This window comes from Orcinus orca, chromosome 6 (genome assembly GCF_937001465.1).
Source record: "Orcinus orca chromosome 6, mOrcOrc1.1, whole genome shotgun sequence".
NCBI classification, from domain to species: domain Eukaryota; kingdom Metazoa; phylum Chordata; class Mammalia; order Artiodactyla; family Delphinidae; genus Orcinus; species Orcinus orca.
Genome location: NC_064564.1, coordinates 58,309,189 through 58,323,816, shown reverse-complemented (window position 1 = coordinate 58,323,816; position 14,628 = coordinate 58,309,189). Strand labels below are relative to the sequence as shown.

The window sequence follows — 14,628 nt, the reverse complement described above, 5'->3', positions numbered from 1 at the left end:
GGAAACACACGAGGCATGGTTCAAGCAGCGTAAAGACACATGGAGCCCAGCCTACAGGAGGCGAGGACGAGCAAATCAAGCAAACACAATTCTAATACTGTAAAGTACGGTCCACAAGTTTATTCTGCTTGGCGGGCTGAATTACTGTGTTTGTTATTTAGCCTCAAATCTGACCCCACCACACCCCACCCCCATGACGTCTACCATTAGGGATTCAACTCCTAGAAGGTTCAGTGGATCAGTCTCATTACCAGGGCATGACTGGCCATTTGGTTTTTTCAAAAGCTCCTAATAAAAATGCAGCACACAAAAAAATGTATTTGAAGTGTGATCTTTATTACTGTCTTGGGGCAAAAATTGTTTCTCGTGCTATATAGTCACAACCTTTTAATGGAAGTTAATGGGAACATGGGCTGTAGTTAGTAGAGATTTGGTCTAGAGCCAAATTTGCTGCAATGTATCTATTTTATTAGAGAAGCGGTAGTTTCCTCAGTCACCATATGAGACCCGGGTGGATTTTCCGGAAACTGATGGTTCCACTGCACCAATTCAGCGAGAATAAATTCAGTGCTTTCCACAAGAACTTACCTCTAGAAGCTCATCTGCAATCTGCAATCGACCATCTTTCCCAGCTGCTCCATTTGGATCAATCCCCACTATAAAAACACTCATCCTGGACCGGTCTTTGTTCCCAGCAAGACTCAGACCCAAACCACTACGACCCTTCTCCAGTTCAATCATATGTAGCTCGCCTGTTAGGGTTCCATAACGCTCTCTGATATTTTCTACACACAACAAGAACAAAAAACCCACAGATAGTAAGAGCTAATTCACAGCCAAACGCTTTACTATGGAAGGTTATTTAGAATGGCATCATAAGGGCATATTTGTACCAAAATGAAATCCTTAGCAGTTAAGAAAACGCTAAATAGACTGGCGGCCTGGGCGTCAAGACTGGTTTCCTGGAGCACCCAATCTTTGAGGAATTTCTCTGCATCCAGGGTGCAGAGCACAGTATCTGATTAATCAGTTCACCTGGGGTGATCAGGCCCAAAGAAATGATCCACATTAACAAACTCTCAAAAGACTGTGATTAAAACAGAAAGTTACTTTATCATTTGCAGAGAACAGAACATCCAGAGGACTTGTCTCTACTGGTCAGTGGAAGCTTTTCTTCCACAGGGAAATCTACATGACAGGTCACATCATGTTGGGTGGTGCTCGGTACAAAGATCCAGCATAAAGGGGATGGGTCTTCTTATTGCACAGAGCCACCAGGCCACACACACTGATGTACCTGCTGTCATTGAATGAGACCTTTCATACCTCACATCCCACGTGTTCAAGAGGTAGAGTTTATTCTTTAATCTGAGAGGGCAAGGCCACAGGTAGGTGCCCCAGGCCCAGATGAACAACCAGCCAGTGGCCAACACTAATCACCAGGCAGGTGAGGGAGCCATCGTGGAGGTCCAGCCCAGCTGAGCCCAGTCAACCACCGCACCTTGACACGTTAATAATAACTTGTTTTCTTAAGCCATTAAGTTTTGGGGTGGCTGTGACATGGCAATACATGAACATTCCATTTGATGTTTTCCTCAGAGTACATTCTGGCCACCCTGATGGATTAGCAAAACATTCTAATTTCATTAGAAATACACTGAGAAAAGTGCAAACTTTACAAATCATTTCTTAGAAAACATTACTATTTGGCTAATGTCATGCATTCTATGTTGATTCTTAACTGCGTCAATTTCATAAATTGCCGTGTCCTGATTCCTTCTTGAATCTTAGCAGCACAAATTTTGTGCTCTGTACTTCCTAAGAGCATATACTGTAGTATTCTTGAAAGAAATAATTACAGTTTTAAATGAAACTTTTTAAAGCACTGACACAGAACTTTGAGCTTAATATTTCCCTGTAAAATGGCTTATTTCCTTAGGAAACGGAGATACACCCATGATCCTAATAACAGCTGCCTTCGAATGCTTCCTGTGCATCATTATGGCTCCTCAAACATTATCTAATTCACTGTTAGCAACAGGGAATGTAGGAACTGAATTTTAAAAAGGGGGATATCACCAGGCTGAAACTTAGAGGCAGTTAAACAACTTCCCAGATGTCCCAAGGTTGTATCTCAACAATTATACTATGTTACCATCTTAGTACAGAAAATACCTAAAATCAAGGCTGTTCCACCAGCAACAACAAATAGATTTTTACAGTGAGGAATCTGAGGCCTAGAGGGGGGTGACGACTTGTTCGAGACCAAGAGATGGCTCATCCAGTTCAGCTTCTGAAAGAGCGCCCTGTCCTTTTTAACTCTCATACAAATGGCAAAGTGGGCTTGAACAGGGATGCAGATTTAAAAAAAAGAACATGATTTCATGCCTCAGGAATGTGTGTATTCAAGTAAAACGAACAGCAGTTTTTTCCACACAAAACTGCAGCATGTATAACCGAAGGTGAAACGTACTTATTCATCCAGGACATAAGCCTTGAGAAACCCAGAGCTACTTTAATACCTCTTATAAGTCAATGCATTTCAAAAAGACAACTTACTCCAGCTGTAACCAAACTCATCCTCTTTGTCCACATCTGCTGAGATTTCACTTGCCGATGACTGTGCATGATCCTCGCTCATTTCTGCAAATGCTGGAGGAGGGGGCGGAGGCACACTGCACAGCGGAGCCTTTTCTGGCTCGGATTCTGACTGACTGGGAGCCTGTGGGAACAAGAAGAATGCAGTGGGTATGCAGTCTAAGGAAGGAAGACTCAACGGAAAGAAATAAGTCTGCAATGTCAAAAAAAAAAAAAAAAAGAGTAGCTTTAAAATATCTCACATATTAAATAATGGGAAAATATACATATATAAAAAATGGTAGAAAGGATTCAGGTAAACTTTAAATACACTAAACAAAATAGTATGTTCAGAGCACAATCCATTAAATGGTTATATGGTATTTTAAGGTGAAGAATTAAAGGCTTAAATAAGATGAAAAGTTGTACAAACTTGCTTTTTTGGAAAAAATATGCTCATTCGAAAGTTATCTGGGCAAGATTTTGGGGGTCTAGGAAAGGCTTCCAAGAAACTAGAAAAAAATTAATGAAGTTAATCATATAATCAAGCAAAGCAGTTCAAAGCTTGTTAGTGAGAAGATATTTAAGGAATTTTTTATTTCTTCCTGAATCCTCTCTCAAACTGACTTGTAACAAATTCATGAAAATGAGCATTGCACATGCAGGGTTCATCTACCAGGGAGACTGTTAGTAAAGAGCACACAAATTCAGATCTCAGGGGTCTGGTTTTAAGGGACAAAACCACCGGCCCCTTACCAACGTAGCCCTAAAGGAAAATGGGAAAACAGGGTTGAATACTTCATACAAACCCCAAGTTTGGCTGGTATATTTGCTGTCACTTAGGGCTACAAGTCTTATTTCAAAAAAAAAAAAAAAGGACTTGGTATCATCAGGTTCTTTTTTTCTTTAATTGAAACAGTTGATCAAATTTTTATATTATAGATTATCAAGCAGAATATTAGAGTTAGAAAGGTCCTTAAGTCATTTTATTCATTTATTCATTTTGCAGATTAATAACCCAAGGCTGTGAGATGTGAAAGATTTTGTTCAGAATCACCCAGTGATACTAGACTTCTTTTTGCTTAATTCTTAACCTAATCCAATGCACTTTCCATTATATCATGTTGTCTCCTCCAATTTCTACAGTTAAGACAGAGAGTACCTAACTCAAGGGTCAGAGATACCCAGCTAAAGTTCCAACATTGCGGTCAGGCTGTCCCTGATGCCTTGAACATATATTTTTCCTTCCTTCTTTGTTTTACCTTTTTTTTTCCTATATAAAAATCCCTCTGATATACCTTATTTTGTTTTATATGTGTATATCTGGAAAAAGATTGTGACTAAGAAATATTTCTTAGAGAACACACTAAATGACAGGCATGTACAAATACTTAAGAATAATTAATGTCAAGAATCAAAATATACCTAAAAATGAAACTATAGGGCACTGAATGTGATCTTTCTTTGATGATTCAGAAAACACTTTGGATGCTAAGCTACCCCAAAAATGATCCTGGCAAACATGAATTACTATTTTTCCGGCAAAGCACAGGTGAGCTGATTTTTAGACACTTAGGGGCAACAGATTTTTCAAGTCACAGAATCTGCTACATTAAAATGTTTGGTTTACATACCATTGGCCAAACAGACAAAAACTACTAATAGAAACAGAATCCTTGTTATCCTCCCAAGTGTTGTGCCATAAAACTCTCAAATAAGCAATGTACAAATAAATATAAACAGACAAATAAAAAACTTCATTTGATCCAATGGAGGTTCATTAAATATACTAGGGTAGGAAGGAACATGTAATTTAGAATTTTTCTGGTTAAAAGTTTTTAAAAAATTTACCTCTCTAACAATGGAAAATGTGAGAAAACATGAATTAAGCCCATTTCATTTTTAAAAAGTGGAACAAAATCTAATATAAACTTGCCATAATTTTAATGAATTTATGGATGCATATTTTATAGATCTTACTCTCTGCATAACTTTTCTGAGCTGTTATTTTCCTTAAAAACAAACAAACAAACAAAACCTGCTTGTCTAAAAACTATTCAGAATCTTACTTAGGCAGAACATTTTCGCACTGTGAATGAACTCAAATGGTGCCCTAACATAACTGATTAATCATAAAGCTAATACAAGCCTACATTTACTAAAGGGGCAACTAGGTGTTCTATTTTATTATCCCTGATACTCTCATTCTTACTGAGATCATGTAATTTAGCTTGCTGTTGACACTTCTTAAAATTTACCAGTGAAAATACAACTCTTTAACAAAGACCATTTAGCCTTCATTGGCAAAAATGCAAAGTGTACTTGAAATCATTCCATGCCATGTATGCACACAAGTATAACGTACACACACAGCACACTGTAACACACCCACTTACTTGTGAAAATTTCACATTAAGACAAACCTTAAATGGTGTGGGAGCAAAAGGGTTAGTTGGGGAACAACGGAAGAGAACTCTACTTGAATTCTGTAATGCCTACAGTAACAGAAAACATATTCCTTCAGATATAGCATCTTTGGTTATCCATATTACAATAACATGAAAAATCCAATGAATATTCATAAAATGCTTCCTGAAAAAAATTAACAGCTTTCTTCCTTTCACGATCAAATTATAGTATACAAGTTCTTGTAAGTTTTTGTTTCAATTTTGGATTTATAATTTCATCAGAATATGAGAATATCCAAGTATAGATTTACAAATGTTGAAACAGTTCCATGTTTCCTCGTAAGGCATTTACACGGACATACTTTATGAATATTCAACAAAATCCTGCATATACACAATTATGTATGGAGTGATTAACTAACAGAAGAGCTTTTAGGACTACCTTGTATAAGTCTGAGAAGGATTTAAACCAATACAAGGTTTTTAAAGAAATTATGTGTGAAAGTAGCTCATACATTTAGCAACTAACAAAAATTTATGTATCTGAAAATTCAACTCACACCAAAATATAGGAAAGGCATTGGACTCACGATTCTCCCTTACTCTTCAGAAGGGCCATGTAATTTCAGCTATAAAAATGAATAGGTTCTGGCAAGAAAATGTGCTTAAGAAAGGATTTGCATGCCCACTCCAAACACACAGTTTTTTGTTTTTTGTTTTTTTAATCCTTGCCCAAATTTAGTAAACACTGAACTGGGACAAAGGCACAGTAACAACAAAGAACAAAACATTGGCAAAAGGCAATGGCAAGACAACGGTCATTATCCAACCTTGTCAGCGTTGAACTGTAGAGAATCAGCAAATGGGTTAGTGCTGCTGAACTTGTACTTAGGGTAAAGGTTGTGCGGCAAGGAAGGCAAAGGGGATTTCTAAAAGGAAACATAAGAGGCGCTGAGCGCAAAAGAAATGTACTTAAAACAACTCATTTATAAGGACAAAGCAATTGCTGATTTAAATAACTGTGCAACACTAGATCCTGTCAGATCTCATAATTAATTAATAACATCTTATCAAACAGCGTAGAACTCAGGGTTTACCTCTAGCAACCTGAATCCACACTCAAATCTAAATCTGGTCACAAAACACACAGGAATCAAGTCTGTCAAACTGATCCCAAATTTCTTTTGTTTTCACTGAGTGTCTTCACTATCACCGACAGAGAAGCACATATATTTCACCCACTTATATTAACACATGTTCCATGCATATCAGTAAACATGCTTCAAAATTGAAACCATAAAAGGTTTTCATTTACACTTAAAAGCAAATTATGCTTTTTTGGTAAAACAAAGAAAAAAGAGTCTATCTGTTGCAGAGTGCAAATTAAACATCTGTCCGCTAGTCCATTGGTAAACTTCAGTATTCTGTTACCTTGTTTCCCAGTAAGGAAACTTTTCATACCTTGACTAGATATTAAGTTTGCTTCAATCAACAGTATTCTTTAATTTAAAAAATGAAATCAACAATTTTTAAAGAAATGACCTGCTGTACAGTGGTGTTCTCTATTTCTGCCCACTTTTCGTGGAGCTAGGAACATATATATATATAAATTTCCTATAAACGTTCCCATATTACTGGGGAATTTATGAGCCTATGGGTAATTTTTGAAGTCCTGCCTTACAGTGTTCACACAGGTTTTGTGGCTCGCCTGTGATATGCTCTGAGCTTGGACTACTGCAGCTGAATATACGTATTACAGGCAGGATGACTGCCAGAGAGAATGTAGCATTTTCAGAGTAAAAAAAAGGAAAAAAAAAGAAAAGTAATTTCCTTAGCACAATAAATTCTTCTCTTTTTTCACACTGCTATCTTTTTCTTTTATTGACTATATCTTTCAGGGGAAATTGCAGACGTTTAAAATTCATTTTGGCTCTAACTAAATGTTTGTGTTACTTCTCTCTATAAAAAAGCCCTACTGGCAAGCATCAAGAGTAGGGAGAGGTTGTCATGTGACACCACCCTGTATGAGAGAACACTCTACAAAGACTATCCTCACTCAATACGCCTGCACTAAAGCTTATGCCACATCACCCTTTCAATCTGCTCTTCTTGCAATGTTTTTCCTACAGAAGGAAGATGGGTAAAAGTAATGGGCACACTGACATTTCTGCTCATCTCAACTTTCTCTCTGCTTTTCAATTTAAAATGTCAAACTCCTGCTTTACAAAAAAGATCACAAATGCCAAAAAACATGACCATTTATTAAGGTGGAAGAAATGACTAGGCAGAGATTAAAAACACAATCCTAGGCAAAGTAACTCAATGCTATGGAAAGTAGATTATTTCTAATCCTCACACATGGAATTGTCAGGTTTTACATTTCCTTTATAATTCTGTAGAACAATATAAATCAAAATAATAATGGGAAGAAATGGAATATTTAAAAAGAGCTCTGGTTTTTTTGTTTGGCTTTGCTTTTTATTTCAACTTGCAGCCCTTAAGGATTAGAATTTGGCCCTGATAGGAGAGTATAAAAGTACAGGATGAGCACAGCAAATGAAATAGTAGATCACTCTATTATGAGGGAAGGATTTATAGAAACAGACTATATCTCTTATTAAAAACTCAGTGATGAAACCTGTGTTTATAGTTCCAAGGGCTGATGAAAACAGAAACGTTATTAACTAAGAAGAAGCACAGGGAAGGCAAAATCATCCTCTGGCCCGTATTAGTGGGACCCACCCTTTAATGCGACAATGCGGTCAGACTGAGTTTGAAGTGTCATACTGGTGGAATTACCAGGGCTAGTTCTGGGAAGTTCTAATTCTCGAACAGTTTAAGAGCCAAAGAGACTGACTGGCTTTTCACAGTCTATGTACAAGTTTTTCTTGAAGCTTTATTATATCCAAAAATAAAACGTTTCCCATCAAGAGACTCTTATGTATGTGTAATTTTTTCCCTTTAGACTCCTGGAGACATCATTATTTTCATAGGGAAGTAAATCATTAAAAACAAAGTAGATCTCATCTTAAATGCAAAATTAATTCTAATTTCCCAAAGCAAAATATGTATGTAGAGGAGGAAAAATATCTTTCCTCTACCTGTCGTAGATTCTTGCCTGGACCTCTGTAACGAAAAACAAATTAACGAGAGAAAACCATGTGTATTGATTTAACGTAAGTTTTGCATGACATGGGGCCTTCATAAGGAAATGAAGACCAGAAGAAATGGTTAAGTCTGAGTGTTTTTATAGGAGGTCTTACGAAGAGTAGAAAGTTACAGAAAATATGATAGGACAAAACAGCACGAGCTAAGTGTAGTTAACTGGGGGAAACTTAGCAAGGCCTGTTCATTCTGATTCCTCCCAGGATTCCTCCTCGTCTGGAGATAAGGATGCTCCTTTCCTTAAGACCTCTCAGGAGAGCCTTAGGACCTGCTTCAGCAGAGAAGGGGGAGGTCAGAGTCTTTCCAGCACCTGCCTTTTCTCAAATAACTTCAGTTTAAATATTCAATATGCCAAGGTGTCGTATTTCAGGGTACCATGTCCTAAACCCTGTCACGTATCATTTGACTACACATGTCATTCTAAGCAAGATTTATTCTGGAATAATTGCTATAAATCAGGCTTCATTATACCTCAGATAATAAAATAGGAATATTTTCCAGGTGCATGAGAAAAATATCTTCCTAGTGCATTAGAAAATGTGACTAGCATTGAAAGAAATGTTTGTAGTTTTTTCAAAAGTAATCTGAGAATCCTATTCAGCAGTTTATAGTATTGTTCTAAATGATATAAAAGTTGGAAATTAAAAATAAAACAAAAAAAGGAATAAAACCCACCCACACACAAAAAATAGCTTTAACTTAACTTAAACAGCCATTTACCAACATTATCATACTGTGTCTGTTTAACACAACAAATGGAAACAAACGTAGAAAGATCTGTAGTTATTTAAACAAACTGAATAGCATCTGAAAAGAATGCAAGATGATACAGCCCCACCATTTGGCAGATTTTCTCATCTGAATGGATAATTATCACCTAACAATCAACAACCGAATGATTAAAAACTGCAGATGTGAAGATAACTGCTTACATTAAGAACTACTATTTCATTTCTTACAGTGAACTCAGACCAGAGCTACACCTGTCTTGACAACAAAGGGAAAAACCAATAGGATAAATCTGGTCACTTTGTTTCTCAGGGCACAGAATATTGACAAGTTCCTTTTACTGATCTCATCTAAAAACCTGTTCACTTGAGCATTGCTATCTTAAATTTTTAATTTTAAGAATTAAAATTAAATGTATTATACATAAAATTACGTATTTTAAGTTTTCTATGATTCTTTTCACTTCCCTCACATGTGTTAACATTATCTTTCTAAATACAACAAACCCTAAAAACTAATAAGGAGGTATTTCAAAGAGATTCAGTATGACAGGGGTTCTTAAATCCAGAAGTGGAAATTCTCTATGAGCCTCAGGACATCTAGGAAACTCCTGAAATGCTATGCAAACTTTGCAATAAATGTGAAGAACTTTCTAAGGGGTATGTGGCCCCAAAATATTCAAGAACTGCTGCACAGGAAAATATTATTTTTTTCACCGAGGCATAAAGAAGAAATAGAAAAAAACAGTTTTAAACTCTTGGCATAATCTTCATCTTCGTAATTTTCAACACATCGAATACACAAAGCTTCACTTAGTATCTTCATAAACAACATTCACTGAATGTGCTTAGAATTTCTAAAACATTTTTTAAAGCCACTTCACCTGTGACGACTGACAGTAAAATGCATTAGTAGGTCTCTGTCCACCAGGGGCTATACGGTAATGAGAGCTATACAGTCAGTGATGATGGCTGGGAAACAGCAGGTATGAAATCACTAGATATAAACATACAGCTTGAACAAAATCCATCATGTGGAAAGTTAATGTTCACTGGGATAGACAAATACATTAAAGATCATGCACAGGAAATCATGAGATTGCATAAACTGGAAATTCTGTCCAGAGAATAAATTTATAAAGAAAATGAAATCTCTCTGGCTTCTAAGGGACTTGACTAGACGTCACAGACTATCAACCTGAATGACTCCACCACAACCCTCTTAACAACTTAAATATTTTATGACTAGAGTGAACACTAATAATTATCCATCTAGATGCCTATGAGCCACCAATGAATCCTACTTGTGTGTTTTTAACAGGCTTCAAGTGTCTGTTAAACATGGTAGAAGGGATTTCCAGGACAACTCAATGGGAAAAAAAAAAAGCAAAATAAACTTCTAAAAAGTCTCCTGAGATTTCAAGACTCGATCTCGGGTCCTAGAAACAACTTGGCCCTGGATACATTAGATTCCAAGTTGAATACTGTTTGGATATGCCTACCTTGCCCTTTGTGTTTGCTTACCCTTGGTCTGTTTATAATGCTCTGTACCATAAAGACTACAGGGTTGCCTGCTTTCCGAATGGCTTCCACAGCTTGTTCATGGCTTGCATCTCTGAGGTCCATGCCATCCACCTGCAATGGAAGGCCTCAGCTTAACATTTCAAGAAGCTACAGAACAACAGAACAATTTGTCGATCTGGAGTTTTGAGGATCCTGGGTGAGTCTCCTAAAAAATCTGTTTCAGATTCAAAAATAATTGAGAGTACTTATGAGGCTCCAGGACTTTTCATTTGTCCAGCAGACTTGTGTTCCCTTGTTTTGGACACAGATTTCTGTCTCCAATAATCAACTGAAATAATAATCAATTAGAATGAAGGCTCTGCTTCTGCTGCCCTTACATTGCCCAGTTGTTCCCTTAAATTAATAAATCAGCATCATTAAAGAAATAATATATGGGAACTGCCTAGCAGCACTGCTTTCATCGTGAAAGTCACTTTACACATTTTCTTCCAATTCATTACAGAGCCGTTTGGGAAGTGGGTGTGTGAGGCTTTGTGTATTTCTCTCTGTACAGGAAGCTTGAAGTTAAAAACAAAATTCTGATGTTCAGAAAAATCAGGTTATGGTAAGGTTAGTTTGGCAAAAGAATCTTTGCAGTAGACGTGGTAGGAGCTGGAAGCCAAGAAATTGTGCTTATCTGTTAGTAATTCTTATATAAATAGCTTGAAAGTGAAAGTTATTTTGTAACTTTTTATTGACCATGGTTTGCCTTGGTGATGATCAGCTCAGCCTATGCACTATATGAATAGGAAGGAAAATAGTTTGAAAGGCCAAATGCTAATCCTGCCAGAAAACTATAGGACACTGGTATAATTTTATCATTTCCAATTACCAGAGAATGGTATATACAACAAAATAGAAAAATCAGAGTAGACATAATTCTGAAAAAGAAAATTATTAGATCTCTGCATAGAACATTATCACTTTTAAAAGAATTATATACTATATTTAATTAAAAACTTCCCTCATGTTGATACTTAGATGAAATAACAACATCTCTTTCAGTTCATATTAAAAATGGCTTCTAGGGCTTCCCTGGTGGCGCAGTGGTTGAGAGTCTGCCTGCCGATGCAGGGGACACGGGTTCATGCCCCGGTCCGGGAAGATCCCACATGCCACGGAGCGGCTGGGCCCGTGAGCCATGGCTGCTGAGCCTGCGCGTCCGGAGCCTGTGCTCCGCAACGGGAGAGGCCACAGCAGTGAGAGCCCCACGTACCGCAAAAAAAAAAAAAAAAAAAAAAAAAAAGGCTTCTAACTTTCTGTAAAATAAAAGTATATATGTTTACTATATATTCCATTAGTGGGAAAATTTAACAGGACATTAAATATCTTTGCCCAAGTCCAAAGAACTCTATACTTAGAATGGAATACTTCTCAGGTCTCTAATTTACATACATTTTCAGAAACTCTTAGCAGAGACATGTTCTAGAATCCCCAGGATTACAGAGGCCTAAGGCTCCTTATTTACAGCAAAAAGCCCTTGCACGTAACAATATTCAACAAACTGTTGCTTAGCAGTATTTTACCACACGCAAAAATCCTTTCTTTTCAATTTGAAAGGGATGTTTTAACTCTCTTAATACACTGAAACAAACATTTTGGTGAAAACTATGATTAATCTTTTCTTGAAATAATTTATAAACATTTCTTCCTTTTTTCTACTTAGGTCAAAGGTATTCAATAGTGAAGTATCTATAAAATAAACTGCCTTGTGATAATCTTAAATTAGAAATTTTATGTAGTACTATAACTAAAAAAGAATCCTTTAACAGGGGGCTAAGGTATCATCTAATGAAAAGTAAAGATGCAGGAAGAGAGAACAAAAAGCCCATCATTCTTCCTTATAAATGGTCAGAAGAAAAAAAAACAAAACACCAGACATGGCCCTTGCTTTCTCTCAAGTCTCAATCTTCTTCCTTCTTCAACTCTCAGAGACAATCAATAAAGGAATAAATCGATCAATGCCCAAAATGTTCATTTCAAAGTTGTGACTGATACGGATAACTTTCTTCTACACAATTAAGGCATTTTAGTGCCTAAGTTATATGGATTTAGAAAATGAGATACAATCACTTGTACAAAGTAAAAATAATGGTTGTTATAATAACAAAGTGATCGGTTTCTATTTGGAAGTTGTCTCTTTTAGTCTTCTAAATCCTGGAAACTCAGCAAACCTGGGTTCAGCTACCCCTTCCTCTAACCTAAACTAAAACTATGCTTATGCTGATCAAATAATTCATCACACTGTTCTGAAGTGACTTGATCACTTGTCAAGTCTGTCCCACTTGACAGGCAGGCACAGTGTTTTATTTACTGTGGGATGCCCAAAGTCTGTTACAGCACCTGGAATGCAACAGCTTCTCCAGGAATATTTGTTGAGTAAATGATGAGTGACTCGTGCGAGAAGAGTTAATTTAAAATATTAAACCTAGCTTTGAATTAAGGGATTAGGTACAGTTTGACCAAACGCTTCTCTCTCACACATAACAAAGTACTCACACATGCGTACACACGTGTGTACGTACCAACTCACACGTGCACACACACATACACACACACACACACACACACAGCCCTTAGTGATGGATGGGGAATGGGCACAGCACTGAGATGGAGGAAAAGCCACGCTTGGATTGGCAGGGGTGGTGGGGGAGACATTTATATAAAAGGCAATAGGATCTTAGCATAAAAATTTTACTAAAAAGACTCACTTTAAAAAATCTCATCCAACAACATTTAAGTATTTCTAGAAATAAAATCTCATTTAAGGGATTAATTATGATGTACACATTCTGTGTGTGTACGTATACTTTTAAACGATTCAATGATTTCCCCAAGAAATTTGCTTTGTTCTTTAAACTGAACTTAATTATTTTATCTTAGTGCCAATGTTTTTTTAAAAAGTTGATTATACCCCCAAACACCCATCTCTACATCGAGATATATAATCTGTCATCATATACTGAAGAGAAAAATTATGGACGAAAACAAACAAATAAGAAAGAAATGCTTTAACAGCAAACACATTTTACTCTAATATTGGGTCAGTGTAAAGATGATGACTCCCTTGGTAAAGAGGACGGCCCAGGTGAATAGTTTTAGCACAGAAAGCTCACTGGAGGGTACCTCTACTATTCTATCTCCAGGTTTCAAGGTTCCATTTTTGCCAGCTGGACTATCTTCAAGAACATGTTTGATGAAAATGCCCCTCATCACTTCACCGTTGCTTAGACGACTCCCCATCCCTCGTCCACCAACAATGCTGATGCCCAAGGATTTGCTTGGTTCTCGCCAAAGTTCAACCCTATAAAAAATAAATGAAATTTTAAACTCTTATAAGAAAGTATAGGGGCAAACCCTCATAATATTGGGTTTGGCAATGATTTCTTGGCTATGACACCAAAGGTACAAGGCAACAAATCCAAAAACAGACAAACCGGACTTCAATAAAAGTAAAAGCTTTTGTTCATCAAAAAAGTAAAATGGCAACCCACAAAATGGGAAAAATATTTGCAAATCACACATCTAATAAGGGATGAACATCCAGAATATCTAGAGAACCCCTAAAACTCAACAACAGAAGAAAACAAACAGATCAAAAATTGGGCAAAGGACTTGACTAGATATTTCTCTAGGGATGATATACCAATGTCCCATAAGCACATAAAAAGATGCTCAACATCACTAACATTAGGTAAATCAAAAGTACTATGAAATACCACCTCACACTCAGTAGGATGGCTACTATCAAAAAAAAAAAAAAAAAAAGAAACCCAGAAAATAAGCGTTGGCAGGGAAAAATTTTAGAAATTATGGAGAAATTAGAACCCTTGTACACTGTTGGTAGTGATGTGAAATGTTGCAGCTGCTATGGAAAAAAGTATGGAAGTTCCTCAAAAAATTAAAAATAAAATTACCATATGATCCGGCAATTCCATTCCTGGGTATATACCCACAAGAATTCAAAGCAAGGTTCTGAAAACATACATGTACAGCCATGTTCATAGAAATATTATTCACAACAGCCGAAAGGTGGAAGCAACCCAAGTGTCCATGGACAGATGAATGAATAAACAAAACAGTATATAAATACAAAGTAACATTATTCAGCCTTAAAAAGGAAGGAAATTCTGACACATGCTAGGACATAGATCAACTTTGAGAACGTTATGCTAAATGAAATAAGC

General features: G+C 36.7%; 1 protein-coding gene across 6 annotated transcripts in view; it reads right to left on the bottom strand.

The window, feature by feature from the left end:
- Window positions 1–14,628, bottom strand: part of MPDZ (multiple PDZ domain crumbs cell polarity complex component) — a 166,650-nt gene that overhangs the window by 26,941 nt on the left and 125,081 nt on the right. For 3 of the 6 annotated variants that reach the window (XM_049710912.1, XM_049710914.1, XM_049710913.1), the window contains 6 exons: window positions 13,568–13,745; window positions 10,403–10,513; window positions 5,816–5,914; window positions 5,001–5,072; window positions 2,560–2,722; window positions 589–785 (listed from right to left, as the gene is read on the bottom strand). In XM_049710912.1, coding sequence (XP_049566869.1) covers window positions 589–785; window positions 2,560–2,722; window positions 5,001–5,072; window positions 5,816–5,914; window positions 10,403–10,513; window positions 13,568–13,745 — 820 coding nt within the window. The remainder of the gene's footprint in view (window positions 1–588; window positions 786–2,559; window positions 2,723–5,000; window positions 5,073–5,815; window positions 5,915–10,402; window positions 10,514–13,567; window positions 13,746–14,628) is intronic. The other 3 variants (XM_033439782.2, XM_033439783.2, XM_033439786.2) reach the window with 3 other exon arrangements.